We start from the raw sequence: 13468 nt of genomic DNA, 5'->3' as shown, positions 1-13468 counted from the left end.
AGGGTGGTAAATCCTGTGCAGGGTTTTGAAAATTTTAGCCTTTATCTGAGCTGCAGAGTCAACGGACAATAATAACTTGGGTGGAGTAGAGCGTTGAATAGATTGTAAAGGTGTTTCAGTCTGTGAATGTAAAGGAAGCTGTTCAAGAGGAGAACATGGGCATCAGCCTCACCAAACAGAGAAGTTAGGTTGCTGTAGACTGGAGTTCATACTTCTGCAGCCCTGCAAAAGGTATTGCCCATCTTCCATCCGCCATGTAAGGGAGGAAGGGGTGGAGTGGGTTGATCTGGTGAAGAGGAGGCTGAGAGCCTGTGTGCAGTGAAGACGCAACTTTAGGTTGTCATAGAGGTAGTAGCTCAGCAAAGGCATACTTCCACGGTGCTGGCTTTGTTTTGTAGCAGTGAAACCACCACACAGGAGGTTATCACTAGAGGAAATTGCCAGGATTAAGACAGGTTTTTGCCGTTGTGCCTTTATCTAATGACATATAGTTCAAAGTATTTTCCTTTTTAATTCCTTCTAGCAAAGTTGTTAATCTTGGTAAAAATGGCTACAAAAAGTGGTCACCTGCTAAACTGCAGAAGATATGAATGCAAAATATCCTGAATTTCTCTTACATGTGAAAGAGTTGCAGAATCAACTTCTTTGCAGAAGCAGAGGGGTGCTTTGGTCTTAGTGGTACCCAAGAGGGGAGTTGTTCTCAAGGACAGCACTGCCAAACCATACCCTCCTTGTTCAGGTAGCTCCCAGATGGGACACCTTGTGCACCCTCAGACCATTAATTAAGTGGAGCACTCCATTTCAGTTTTTCTGGCCTGTTCTTCTCTGGCTTATTTGGGATGGTAGTGATTATTAGGGAGCTGCTGAATCTGGTAGCCTGATGGTGGTGGGATTGTGTCTCTGACTGGGGTATTGGGGTTCCCCCTCCTGGTGTGCCTCTGGGTTTGTGGTGATGGGTGGGTGATGGGCTGAGTGCTCCCCTGGAATGAGGCTGGGTGTTATTTGGGTTCCCCCACCTGCTGTCCTTCCTTCATGCTAATTCGTGTGTCTGTGGAGATGAACTGTGGAGATCAACCATGGATATGAGTTGTTTATCCTCTAACCTAATGGTGGCTGACAGTGGCCTTGACAGGACTTGGGAGGAATAAATGCGGAGAATGAGACACTGAATGAAGTATAAACACAATATTTCAATACTGACTAATGCAGCAGTTGCTCCAGGCTGTATATTTTTCAGATTCCTGTTCAGACAGTGCTTGGCAGCAGTCAGCTGGCCGATAAGCATGTGCATGCTGGCAGGCTGGTCACAGCCATTGCATGTTTGTTGGCTGGATGGTCCATGTGTCCTGAGTTCCAAAGTAGCTACATCAAGGCAATTCGGTTATCTGATGGGTATTATTGGCAGTGTGGGAATGAGGGAGCAGCACAGGTTTTCTAATTAACCTGATAATGTTGATGTTTTATTAAGTTTTTATAAGGTTTCTGACAGTGTCACATTTCTTCTTTTCTATTCAGATTCCTTTGGGACTCTTGTTCTTCCAGCAGTAAGTATTTCTTTCCTCCTTCCTCAGAAAATGTTGACTCGCTGTATCTTTTCATCAATTGGTATTGATGAAATGATGTATTTTGTATGCGATCCTAGCTATTTTCACATTCTCAGATGCGTGTATTTATTGACCAATACGCCAAGGATCAAGTGGTCTATAACTTGTTAAAAGTAATTACAGGATTCAGGAGCTGACTTTCAGCATCAGCACAAGCTATCATAAAAATCTCTACGTCTTTATTTCAGGCACACCATGAGGGCTAATTAGAGCTGAAAGAATTGTGCAAAGCAATAACTGAGAAATATGAAAACAAAAACATATACAGTCTTCTTAAGCTTTTGGAAATGCACGTTCAATAAGCTAATAAGCTAACTAGTCAACAAAAATGTATAATCACAGAATCACAGAATTGGCTGAATTGTGTGTTGAGTATGAATCCTGAATTTATAATCCTGGATGTTTATCTTGAAAACCCAATCTACAGAATTATGAATTTGTGTCAGGAAAAAGGTTTTGCCAAAGTCTATATTTTTTTAAACATCTGTAAGTCTGAGTATCTCTAAATCCGATGGGTTTAAATTAGGATCTCAAGTAAACTATATATCTGATGAAATAATCCGGAGATGTTTGATAGATGGATAATCAATGACAATGAGCAGCTCAACGTTATGAAGACTACTAGGTTGAGATGTATGTGTTTGAACTGTAAATTAGCTAACGTAGAAAATTCAATTCTTTTTTTAAAAATAAAAAAATTATGAAGTTCCTTAATATAATCTGGCCAGGTTTTAAAGTGTTCAATCAGCTGAAACTAGGTGAGGTGAATTCCTTCCTCTCCCACCACTACCTGAAGTGATGAAAACTGACTCACTTTTTAATAGTAAGATGTTTTTTTCAATGTGTAGCCATGGTAGACTTACGTTTCACCCAAAGTGTATTTGGCTGGTAGGAGAAGGTGGGTAATGACTTTCTGGTTTCAGCTGTCATCTTTTCCAGAGGGAACAGTGGCTTCTTTGTCTAAGGTGCTCGTGACAGTGGCTGGTGTGGTCAGGAGAAGTACATGAGATGGCCTTTTTCTTTCTTGCATCAGGAGTGCCAAAATGGAGACAGTGATACCATTCCCTTAGGGGATGTATTGACTAAGATAAAATATTTTCACAGCAAGTTCCTATTACCTACTGTTAAAAGCTACCTTACTCATATTTGGGTTGAGAAAGAACCCTTTAGGGAAGGAGTTGTTAGGGCTGAGGTAAATAGTTACAATTATTGTAGGAGTGATCTTCTGAAAGTGCTATATTAGTGCAGTTTCTGTAGGCATAGATGTGTCAATGAGGAGGTGGGTTACCTTGCACCTCAGTTTTCCTAATATACTGCCATGGCAATGCAAACTTCATTGCCTCGGCCTTTTACACATAGAAAGGTAAAACAGGTAGTTTTGTCACTATGTTGCAGGAAGGTAAGGTTTTTTGAAACGTAAGAAGTGTAAAAATCAAGGGCACAACCCATGCTGTCTGACTTTATTTGTGATAAGAAAAAGGTACAGAAAATAGATGAGGTCTCTAAAAGGCATTTACAGACTTTTAAAGAAGAAATCAAAGACAATCCTTGCAAGTATGTTAAAATAATGCTGTAAGATCACAATTCACTGCTATGTTGAGACAAAACAAGCTTATTTTCTCCTCATTTTGATTTTGAATGTGTATAATGTTTCCTGGACTTCTTGCAGGGAATCCTATCTGCTTTTTAGGGACTACACCTTCTTTACTAAATGGTAGTATTCATAAATGAATTGAATTTAAGGTAGTATTTGTCAGATGCAATAACTAAGGCTGTTCTTCCTATTTAATGTATTCCAGAATACTTGGCATGGAAGTTGGAGGGTGTTGAAATATGTGAATCATATGTTCTTGGCTATGTGTATACAAAAACCTGCAGCTGAAGAAAATGCAGTATCTATTACAGTGTGGTGTTTTCCACCTAAAATTTACTTATATAAGTTCAGATTTTAAAGGAGGAATCTCTTTTTCCTGTGTCATCATACACCCGCTTGTGAGTGAAAAGAGACCCTGTTTATTTTTCCCCTACCTGATTTTTTTTTTTTTTATTATCCTGACTTGTTTTTAAAAATGGAAAGTCAACAGAGAGGGATGAAATGGTAGTTGATTCTTCTTCATAGGTAAACACACAGAGAAGGAAATATATTTGATACAGACATTTACATCTCCCTCATTTGTCACCCTGTGACATTTTTCCCTGTTTGGGAATTTCCGTTACCTCACTGTGTGCTCTTAAAATGAGTTTTGACAGCACAACAGCCTTTCATTATAGAGCTTGGTAGGATACTTTTGAAGTTCTGTGCCTGGTGAGTTAACAGCTGAAATTTTCGTTACCAGTGCAGGAACAGTACTTCATTTCCATGTGTTGTGCTGAAAAGTGCAAGTCTGTCTGTGTTAGTTGTCTTGACTTCAGAGATTTTACTCCAGATTTACTGTTATAACTGCAAATGGAAGCATGTGACTCTTTAAGCTTTTTAGCAGGACTAGTTGTTGGAACCAGCTGTGTGTTGTGTTAAAACCCTTTTCCTTCTTCAAAGAGACGCTCCTAAGCAGACAGTGGTACAGAAGCCGGCATCTGGGCTGGGATGTCCCTGGGGTCATTTGACATCTGCGTAGGCTCTGCTCGAGGTGACGTTGCCATGTGCTGCAGCAGCTCTGCTTCAAGCCTTTCAGCCCCCATGGATCAGATTCCTCCCACCTAACTTCAGGAAATGAACTGATGCATCTGAATTATGAACTCTAGATTTCCTGTGTCCACTGGAGAGACAAGGAGAGAGACCTGTGCATGGTTATTCTGACCTTACGTGGTCTGAATTTCCTTGCCAGTGATGTCTGTCTATGTTTACTGCCAGCGCTGAAGGAGCCTTCAATGTCTATCCTGAATAAGTTAACCATGTAAAATGTCTCTTCCTTTATTCCTTAGTATTTTGGGAAGAATAATTATTTTGCTTTCTATCTGAATCACAATATATGCTGTAATTACAAATCATTAAACTGAAACAAGACAAAATCAGTGAGGTTTCTACTGAAAAGCTGTGCCTCACCTCTTGAGATCTTCATTCTGAATTTGATTTTGCTACCCCATAGGACATGAACCTAAAGCTTGTAAAAAGAAGTACAAGGTTTCCTTACTCATCTTGCCTGCATAAAGCTTCCTCAGCTCTTATATTTTTGGAAAATTCATTACCAAAAATTGATGAAGTCAGAAAAAAATTAGCCCCCAAAATCAAACCAAATAAATTTCTAAATAACTGTGAAAGAGAAAGCACAATGTATGTGTGTGTGAGTCTATGGTGTATTAATACATAGATACTTACATTGTTGAAAACCTGATTGCTACTGAAAGTTAGATGCAAATATGTTGAAAAGGTGCTTCTGCAAACACATTTTTTGGTAATTGTTGAAATAACAGTTTAAAACCCTAAAGTCCTCTTTCTCTTTTTCAGAATTTACGTAAGTAGACAAGTTCAGGAATATGTCAGATCTTTTTGTCAAATGTTTTTGGAATACCTTCAAGAATATTTTTGGGTAGTTAACAGAATCACTATTCTGTTTTCAGCTGCCTTTGAACAGTGCTTCTGGGAATTATGAATTACTGGTAGAAGGTCATGCTGATGGCCGGCGCATCTTCTCCAACCGTACCAGCTTGTTGTACATGTCAAAGAGCATCTCCGTATTCATTCAGACTGATAAATCTATGTATAAACCAGGACAAGATGTGATGTTTAGGGTTGTCACCGTCTATCCTGATCTCAGACCTTACAAAGCATCTCTGAATATATATATCCGAGTAAGTATCCACAGGAACCTAACTACACAGTGCAATTTGTTGTATGTTCCAGCTTTATGTGACAAAGAAAGATTTTATGTGTTGCTGCCTAAGTCTTGCTATTTAACACTGCATTTAACATGCAACCTGACTTTTCTCCTAGGACCCTCGGAAGAAATTGATTCAACAGTGGTTGATGGAGGAGGGTGATTTGGGCGTAGTTTCCAAAAAGTTTCAGTTATCAATGAACCCTCCACTAGGAGACTGGTCCATAGAGGTGGAAGTGAATGTGAGTATTAATGTTGCAAAATCATAGACATATTTCATTTCTCCTGATAGATGTGAATACAGTTGTGTTTACTTTGGTGAAGGAAACCCAGAAATAAGCATGGACCATGAGAAGAGGAAATCGTTCCCTTTTGGCAAACCCAAGATATTATGCAAACCACACAAGATTTTCAGTAGTATATGGTTTTGTAAGGAAAGATATATATAAAAAAAATATGTATTTTATCCAAAGGTCTATGTTTTGATTCTAAAATACAAATATTATTTAAAAAGTGAGAGTTTTAAAATATTTATATCAAAGAATGATTTTATGGGGTACTATTTTTTTTAAGTGAAATGCTTCTATGTTTATTTTTTAAGTGAATATACAGAAATTTGTTGTTGTCTGTCACTGTCTCAAGGGATGTGGAATCAAAGACTGTCACTTACAAATCTCTGCCTGATTTTAGGGGTGTTTCAGCAATTCAGCAAAATAGAAAGGATGAATAGCAAAGCAGAACTATTGCAAAACAAAACTGGTATGATCTAGTTTACACGTTGCTATTGGTAATAGTTTTATCAGTCCAATCCTCTAAGCTGTACACTCCTCATACACCATGGAATATGTTGCAAAAATAGCTGGAGGTTTAGCTGTTGAAAACTTTGTGTGTCAGGTTTATTCAGCCTGCTTTAAGTGTCTGTAATTTGGGAACTGCATTTCCGACTTGGCTTGCCATGGCTGTTCAGAGACATTTAGCAAGTACAAACAGGACCGCTTAATGTTTCCTAATAAAGGAGATGGTGGGGTAGAAAGCAGAAAATCTCATGTGAGCATGTATTACTCAGGACTAATATTTACCAGTCCTGGTTACAGGCTTGATGGATTTCTATAGGCTAGGGTAGGTGAGGGTGGCTCTCCAGTGAGTGTCAGGACTGGATTTTCTGAACACGTTCTTATGTGGGTGTGGAGTCGTTACAGTTGTCTTTGATGGGAAAAATGTTTTAAGTTGTTCCTGCCCTTGTTCCTGTGCTCGGCCACTCCTTCCCATCCCTGCACTGCTCTTCAAAAGCTTCCCAGTCATGTTGAGGCAGCTGTAGTAAGGCTGAGATCTAAAGCACACCGGGGAAGTGACCCAAATTGAAAAACATCTCTCATCTCTGTGTTTTTCTTTGCCTAATCCACTCCAGCTCACTGAGCTGGTTAACGGCACAGCCCCACTCACAGCTGCATAGGCACTTTTCAGAATGTGAGAAGTGTGGCTCGGACATGGGAACAAAGGCTGGTGACAGTGGGGGCTCCTTCAATAGCTCTCTTGCCAGTGGAAAAAGTATTTGTGAAATTTTGCTTGGGCTTTCTGTGGAGTGTGGAATAATCCTTGCATCAGGAGGACACTGCTGAAGGAACTGCAGCAGCTGTTTTCAGGATCTGAATATGAGTGCCCATCCCTCCTGAAATAAAACCAAACAGAAAAGGAAAAAGATAGTTGTAAAATTTAAAAAAATGCATTAGATTCATCTGGGCTAATGAAACAGCTGTGAGAAAACAGACAAGTTGTCGAGGGTTAAGATTGCGAGGATGACAACAAAAACCCTGGCAGATGTATTGTTAACTTCCTCTCACCGCCCCACTTCCTCGTTTTGTCCCTCCCTCTCCCCCCTTCCCGCTAAGGACAGGCGATCGGGAGGAAAAGAAGGACAGAGAGAAAAGAGTTTGAAAAATTAAAAATGTTTTACTAATGCTACTAATAAGAATAGAGAAAATAATACAAAATATACAAAACCAATCTTGAAAGTCTCAGCAACTGCAGAGCCAGCACCCAAAGTCCTGAATTAGACTCTGCAGCCAACCGGAGCTGGATTCAGTCTCTCACTAGGCCTCAGTTCACAGGGACAACCAGCAAGGTCCTCTCCTAATGTCAGCCATGAGGAAAAAAGGGAAAAAGGGGTGAGATCCTCGTGATCTCCCACTTTTATATGAAGTATTCATGTGAATGGAATGTTATACACCATTGGTCAGTCTCTTGGTCACCGGTTTCTCGTTGCCCCTCTTGCGAGATGTCCATCCGTGCTTATCAATAAGTTTGCATTCCATTGCTAGGTTTACCAAAACATGTGTCTGGTTCTCCAGGAAAATGCAGCTAATATGAAGGCTTTAGCTGACAGGCAAAATTCACTAAAAGAGAAACTTTGTTTTTTAACAAAACCAGGACACAAGTGAAGTGAAATGTTAGTGAACCATAGATGATGGTATTCTGAGTTTTAACTCTCTAGTATGGACTACAGAAGGTTAATGAGAATGGGAAACATATGACAGGGTGGGAATGTCTCTCAAGTCATGAGTAACAGGGAGAAGAAAAATAAGGAACATTTAATTCACTGTCTCTTCCTATGCGTAGGTAGAGGGCACTTTGTGAAGGAGGTAAAGAGCAATTCCAAAACAATTAGAACAGCACAGCTGAACTGTAGAGCACAGCACTGGTGGGAGTTGTGAATATAGAAAACTCAGGTGGGATCAAAAAAGTCTGAACAAATTCACAGAAATGCAGCCCATTAAGAACTGTGAAATGGAAACCACGAGGCTCAGGCTGGCACGGTGCCACTGCTGGCTGCCCTGGACTATGCAGGTCTCCAGGTGTTGAACCTTGGCTGCTGTGAGAGGCTGGACATTGGTCTCTGTATTACATCTACCAGGGTGCACTTTCCTAGGTTGTCTTTATCCTGTTTTATTAAGAACATCTAATTTTCTTTACCATTACATATTTTAATGCTTAGGGTTTTAGCATTGAGTGTGACATTGAGTGCAGGGTTTGAGATTCTTCACAGAGCTCTAAATGCTTCAGTGGCATGAATATCCAGTGGTGGGAAAAGTCCCATCACACTTGGGGATCTTTCTCTATTCACCATTGTTAAAGGAGACAGTTCAAGGTGGAAAGTACTGCAAAATGCTTTTGGTACATTTAACAAAATGCTCTCTTAGCAAAAGGTAAACTTGGACAGAACAGAAATGAGATAACAATTTCCTCTGTCAGTGAAAAAAAATAAAGCAACACTGCATTTAATAAGTGGAAAAAAGGAGAATTGGGAGATAGATATCAATATAAATGAAAGTCTAAACTCTTGTATATTTGTAGGAAATCTAAAGCGCCCAAGGAAAACTTAATTGTTAATAAAAGTATGAAAGAGTTTTTTAAAGTTTGCTAGGAACAAAAGAAAACCCAGCAGCGGCAGCGCCCAGTAACATGAGGAAACTTAACTATGTGGCAGAGATGGAAGCATTTAATATGGGTGATGGTTCTGTCTGGTTAGGTGAATCTCAGTGTGGGGAGACCAGCAGAATATAATGTCCTTAACAGAAAAGAGTAAGTGAGGTGACATGGGAAACTCCAGACCTGTCATCTGGCATGAGAAAAAAAATGACAAAGTTGATTTGCGATCCCACTGATAAAGAATTAATAAGGTAGATTTGCTGTTTTAACAGATTTTTATAAAGGCTTTTCATTGTGCAAAATCCTAATGAAAAACAGCAATGTGAAGTCTGTCAAAGAAGAGTGGATTGATTTTTGGGCAATCAGCACTTGCCCAGGGTGTTTATAGTATAATGACAGAGCCTGAGGGTGGAGCTGGGGAAGAAAGCTCCGTGATGGGAGACTGCAGAAGTCCTGTCTGTTGACTGTATATCAAAGGATCAAATGAATCCATGGATTTATTGATTACAGTCTATGACTGCTGTTACAGGTTTTAACAGGCTTTTTGTCTATGGAGAAAGGCATAGTATGAATCAAGTAATAGAAATTGAAGCCAAATAAATTCTCTTTAGCATATATATGTGTCTTTCGTCAACGAGAATCTTAACCACTGGAACAAAAAAAAAAAAGTGAGGGCTTCTCTGTTAGTGTTCTAGCACCAGGAATGGTTGCCTTTTTGAAAGATACATTAAAATAATGCAGGTTGCTGGAGTAGCTTAATACTTGAGTGACCAAACCTGGGATAAAAACAGATCAGGCTAGATGATTGCCTCTGTCATTGAACTCCTTGAATTGAAAATTAAAATAGAGGAGAAAAAGAAGAGTATATTATATATATATACATGTACAGATATATATAACAGTTGTAGGCATTGGAGTCCAGAAAAAAAAATGGCTATTCTTTCCATTCTTATCTTGTGGGAATAAAGCAGCAACCCCAAGCCCCACATATAGAAGATTTTGTTGTTTACTTTCAGACTCCTTTTCCTTCATCATTCATACCTGCTCTGCTTTAATTTTCGAATTCTACACTAAAAGAAATATGCATTATAAATGTTGCATGTGCCTGCAAAGCGTCTTACACTGGATAAGGCTATCATGTGCAGAATATATTAAATAACTATTGCAGTATACAGATTATTATACTAGGTCTATCTATTGGGTTGTCTCACAGTCAGTTATTTTTGATGGCATATCATACTATTGGATTAATGAAACCTGCAAGAAACATTGCAGAATGAAGGAAAAGAACTTTCCTGATGGGAACTCTCTTTGATTCTCATGGTTACAAGTGAGCTTACGCCCTGAAGTACAGGTCATTTGGGATGGGATTCAGTTCAAGGTTTAAGTTATGTGGGTGTCTCTATGTAGGTGATGTGGTAGAGATTTAGTTGGTGTTCAGTAAAAGCTAATGAGTGACTCACATGACCCTGAGTGGATATTCCAAGCTATTGTATGGATATTCCTCACTGTTCTGCAGTCCAAGGCAAGTACAGTTTTTTTCTGTGGTATATATAAAGTTGCAAAGATTCACCAGTCCCTTTCTTATAATAGAGGTCGCTGAGAACTTGGATTTATTACTAAGAAATACTTAGTTTAATGTCTGGCATTTTTAACAGATATGCCCACCATCTTCAGTTGGCAAACCCAGGCTGATCTACATGTGACTTAGGTATCCTGATGTCACGACCTGAGCTTTCTAGTTAAATAGTCTCAGTCTTTCTGTCTCAGGTTTCCCTCTTGTCCTAAAAGAGTGTTGTTAAGTCAGTAAATAACATTTCCCATCTAGTTGTTACAGATCAGTCCCCAGGTGCACTGAGTTTGGACTCCTGGAAGTACTGCCTCTGAATCATGTTTTAAATCAGCTCCTGGCTGCTTGCTGCTGTTAAACATCCTGTAGTACTTTTTAATAAGAGTTCAGGTGTTGGTACAGCTGTTCCAAGAAAACTCAAGACAGAGTAATTACAGTCTGGTTCCCAAGTCTCCACCTTGTATTTTAGTTGGATATCTTATATTTCCTGTTGTGGATCCTGCTGCTGAAATACTTTTGGTTGCTGAGTTAGTAACAGTCATCTCTGACCAGAAGTTGTTCCTAGTTATAAGGCATTTTGTGATCTAATTTATGGAAGTTGTTGTTTGGAAATTTATAATCAAATGTTGAAGAGTAGTAACATTTCACATGCAGAAAGGGCTTTCTAAACTATTTTTGAAGAGTATTATATTTTTTTAACAGCTTCAGCTATAAAGCAACTTTCAAAATCAACTGGGGTTGATTATATACTTTGTAATTTGAATTTTTTAACTGGATGTTACAGTGTATCCACAGTTATTTCTGTGATTTTGTGCTGCTAGGTCAGCTACATACGGACTTCACATTTGATCCCTTGAGTTTGAGGTTACATAATTACTTAAAAAAAAATTGCCCTCCTCCAAAATCTACATAAAACCTGTGGGAATGGCTGTGTGTTCAGTGGTCTGCAAATGAGCACTGACATTTAATCAGGATCTGATAGTGTTAATACTGGTGACATTGGTGGGATTCTGCTTAGTTTCTGGAGACTGTGCTGGTGGATTTCAACAGTTTCGGAAGTCATACAGAATTTTATTTTGGAGTTTATTTCCTGCATGTGAAAATAAAACATGAAAGTGATCATGAAATGCTTCTGTCAATTCTGTCTAGATAGAAATCTATTTAATTTACGTGCAAAGCAGAAGTGGAGGAGTGTTTCTGACGGGGGCTGTGTGATGGTGCCGTAGCCACAGTAGTACAGCTGGTGCCAGCACTGTGCTTTTCAGGGCAGAGCCCTGAGACCACACCCGGAGTCTTTCCCGATGCTATAACTGGTAATGCACGTAAATGTCAGAAACAAATAAGAAAATAGATCTAGACCAGATTAATTTCAGGGAATTTCAGTTGTCAAAGAAGACAAAAAAATTTTGGGAGAACAATTCTTGCGATCTCAGCTGTTGGATTAGACCCAAATGACTTCCAACAGGACTGGTTCCTCACAGCAGAGCAAAATCTGGACTGTAGTTTTTAGTGATTCTTAGACGTCAGTGTCCACAGCACCTAAGGCTCAGCTGCAGAATACAATCTCAGAATGCTTATATGGATCTCTTTTTGGCACTGTTTTCTTAATAATCTGGGCAATGTGCACAGAATGTAATAGGTGTTTTGCAGTTTAAGAAATACTGATTTAGAGCAAAAGGCTAACAGTCTGGAATTGTGAGTTTGTTTAAGAAGCAGGAGAAGGTATGAAAGATAAAAACGGTACTAGAATAAAGCAGCGCTTGAAACAAATGGAATAGGTATGGTGTTGTTTTCCTGTCTTAAAAAACAACCCAAAACTCCCTTGGGTTGTATATGTAACTAACTCCTTGTCTCAAAAGCCACCACTCCTGGAAACTGGTTAAACAACTTCCATTCCAAAATATTGTAACAATATTTGCCAGAGAGACAGCCCTGCCCTGAGGAACTTAAATGATATGGAGTGGTTGAAGTGCTGTTACTTGTCCTATTTCAAACCAGTTTGGCTGAAAAGTGTGTGTTAGTGGGAAATCTGGCTTGGTGTTCAAATCATCAGTATGACCTAGTAGGGTCTGTTTCTTTCCCTACACTGTGAAGTACAGCTTGGTTTCTGTCATAAAGTTTGTCTTTTTAGCAAAGGTGCCAGAGCCAAGAGTGCTAGTCTCACTTCAATCTCTGTTTTCTACTTCTTATAGTTAGTTCTCTTAGCCATCCCCACCGCCCCTTTTTTTTTTTTTTTCGACTTCTAAGGTGTTGTGAAACAAAATCTCATTTTCAAGGGAGATGCTTTTTCATCCTGCCAGCTACAGTAACATTCTGTTCATGGTTTGCTTAATGATAAGGGTGACTTATATATGCTTGACATTGGAAATTAAAGATGTACAGAGAACCAGACATGAGATAAATTCCCTATAGGTCATTTTCCTAGATACCTGTTCCTAAGATTACCTGATAGTAATCTGCTCGTGGACTGCATGTCAGTGCTGTAACATTTTGTTGTAAGGATTATGATCTGCATAAATGTTGTGAAAATAGCAGATTCTGTATGTCTTTTCAAACCTAGGAATGTATTTTGGTGATCAGTGACTTAATAATGAAATTGCTAGTAATCTCATTTTTACTTTGATAGAATTATTCTGCTAGTAGAGAAGTGTGAATATAGAAGTATAAGGGGATTAGTCTGAGATGCCTTGTTTGCAAAGTTGTTGATCAGGTAAGAGAGATCAGTTATAATTGTTCCCAGCTTGGATCTGGGTCCTAGGGTTTTTGCACAGTAGTTCTCAGTTTTTCATCTCTTGCCACAATGCTTATTCCCATCTGACATATCCTGATGCTGCCTGACAATTGGTTATTCACATTCAGTCTCCTTTGCCCCACATTTCAAACCACGTTCACTGAGATACTGCAGCACTTTGATAACTTCAGTGATGCCACTGTTCTCAGGAATAATCAAAGTAATCAGACTGCTGAGATCCACATCAACATAACCTCATCATGCAACCTCAGCAGCAGCTGGTGATACTAACCTTTCAAAATAGCCACCTCCTAGTGACAGA

At 39.2% G+C, this 13468-nt stretch overlaps 1 protein-coding gene across 1 annotated transcript in view; it reads left to right on the top strand.

Annotated features, from left to right (window-relative positions):
* CD109 (CD109 molecule) overlaps positions 1-13468 on the top strand; it is an 80005-nt gene that overhangs the window by 15194 nt on the left and 51343 nt on the right. The window contains exons 3-5 of the mRNA XM_065834755.2: positions 1516-1544; positions 5163-5393; positions 5536-5661. Coding sequence (XP_065690827.2) covers positions 1516-1544; positions 5163-5393; positions 5536-5661 — 386 coding nt within the window. The remainder of the gene's footprint in view (positions 1-1515; positions 1545-5162; positions 5394-5535; positions 5662-13468) is intronic.

This window comes from Patagioenas fasciata, chromosome 3 (assembly GCF_037038585.1).
Source record: "Patagioenas fasciata isolate bPatFas1 chromosome 3, bPatFas1.hap1, whole genome shotgun sequence".
Classification (NCBI taxonomy): Eukaryota; Metazoa; Chordata; class Aves; order Columbiformes; family Columbidae; genus Patagioenas; species Patagioenas fasciata.
The sequence above is the reverse complement of the archived record's forward strand: the minus strand, read 5'-3'. Positions and strand labels throughout refer to the sequence as shown.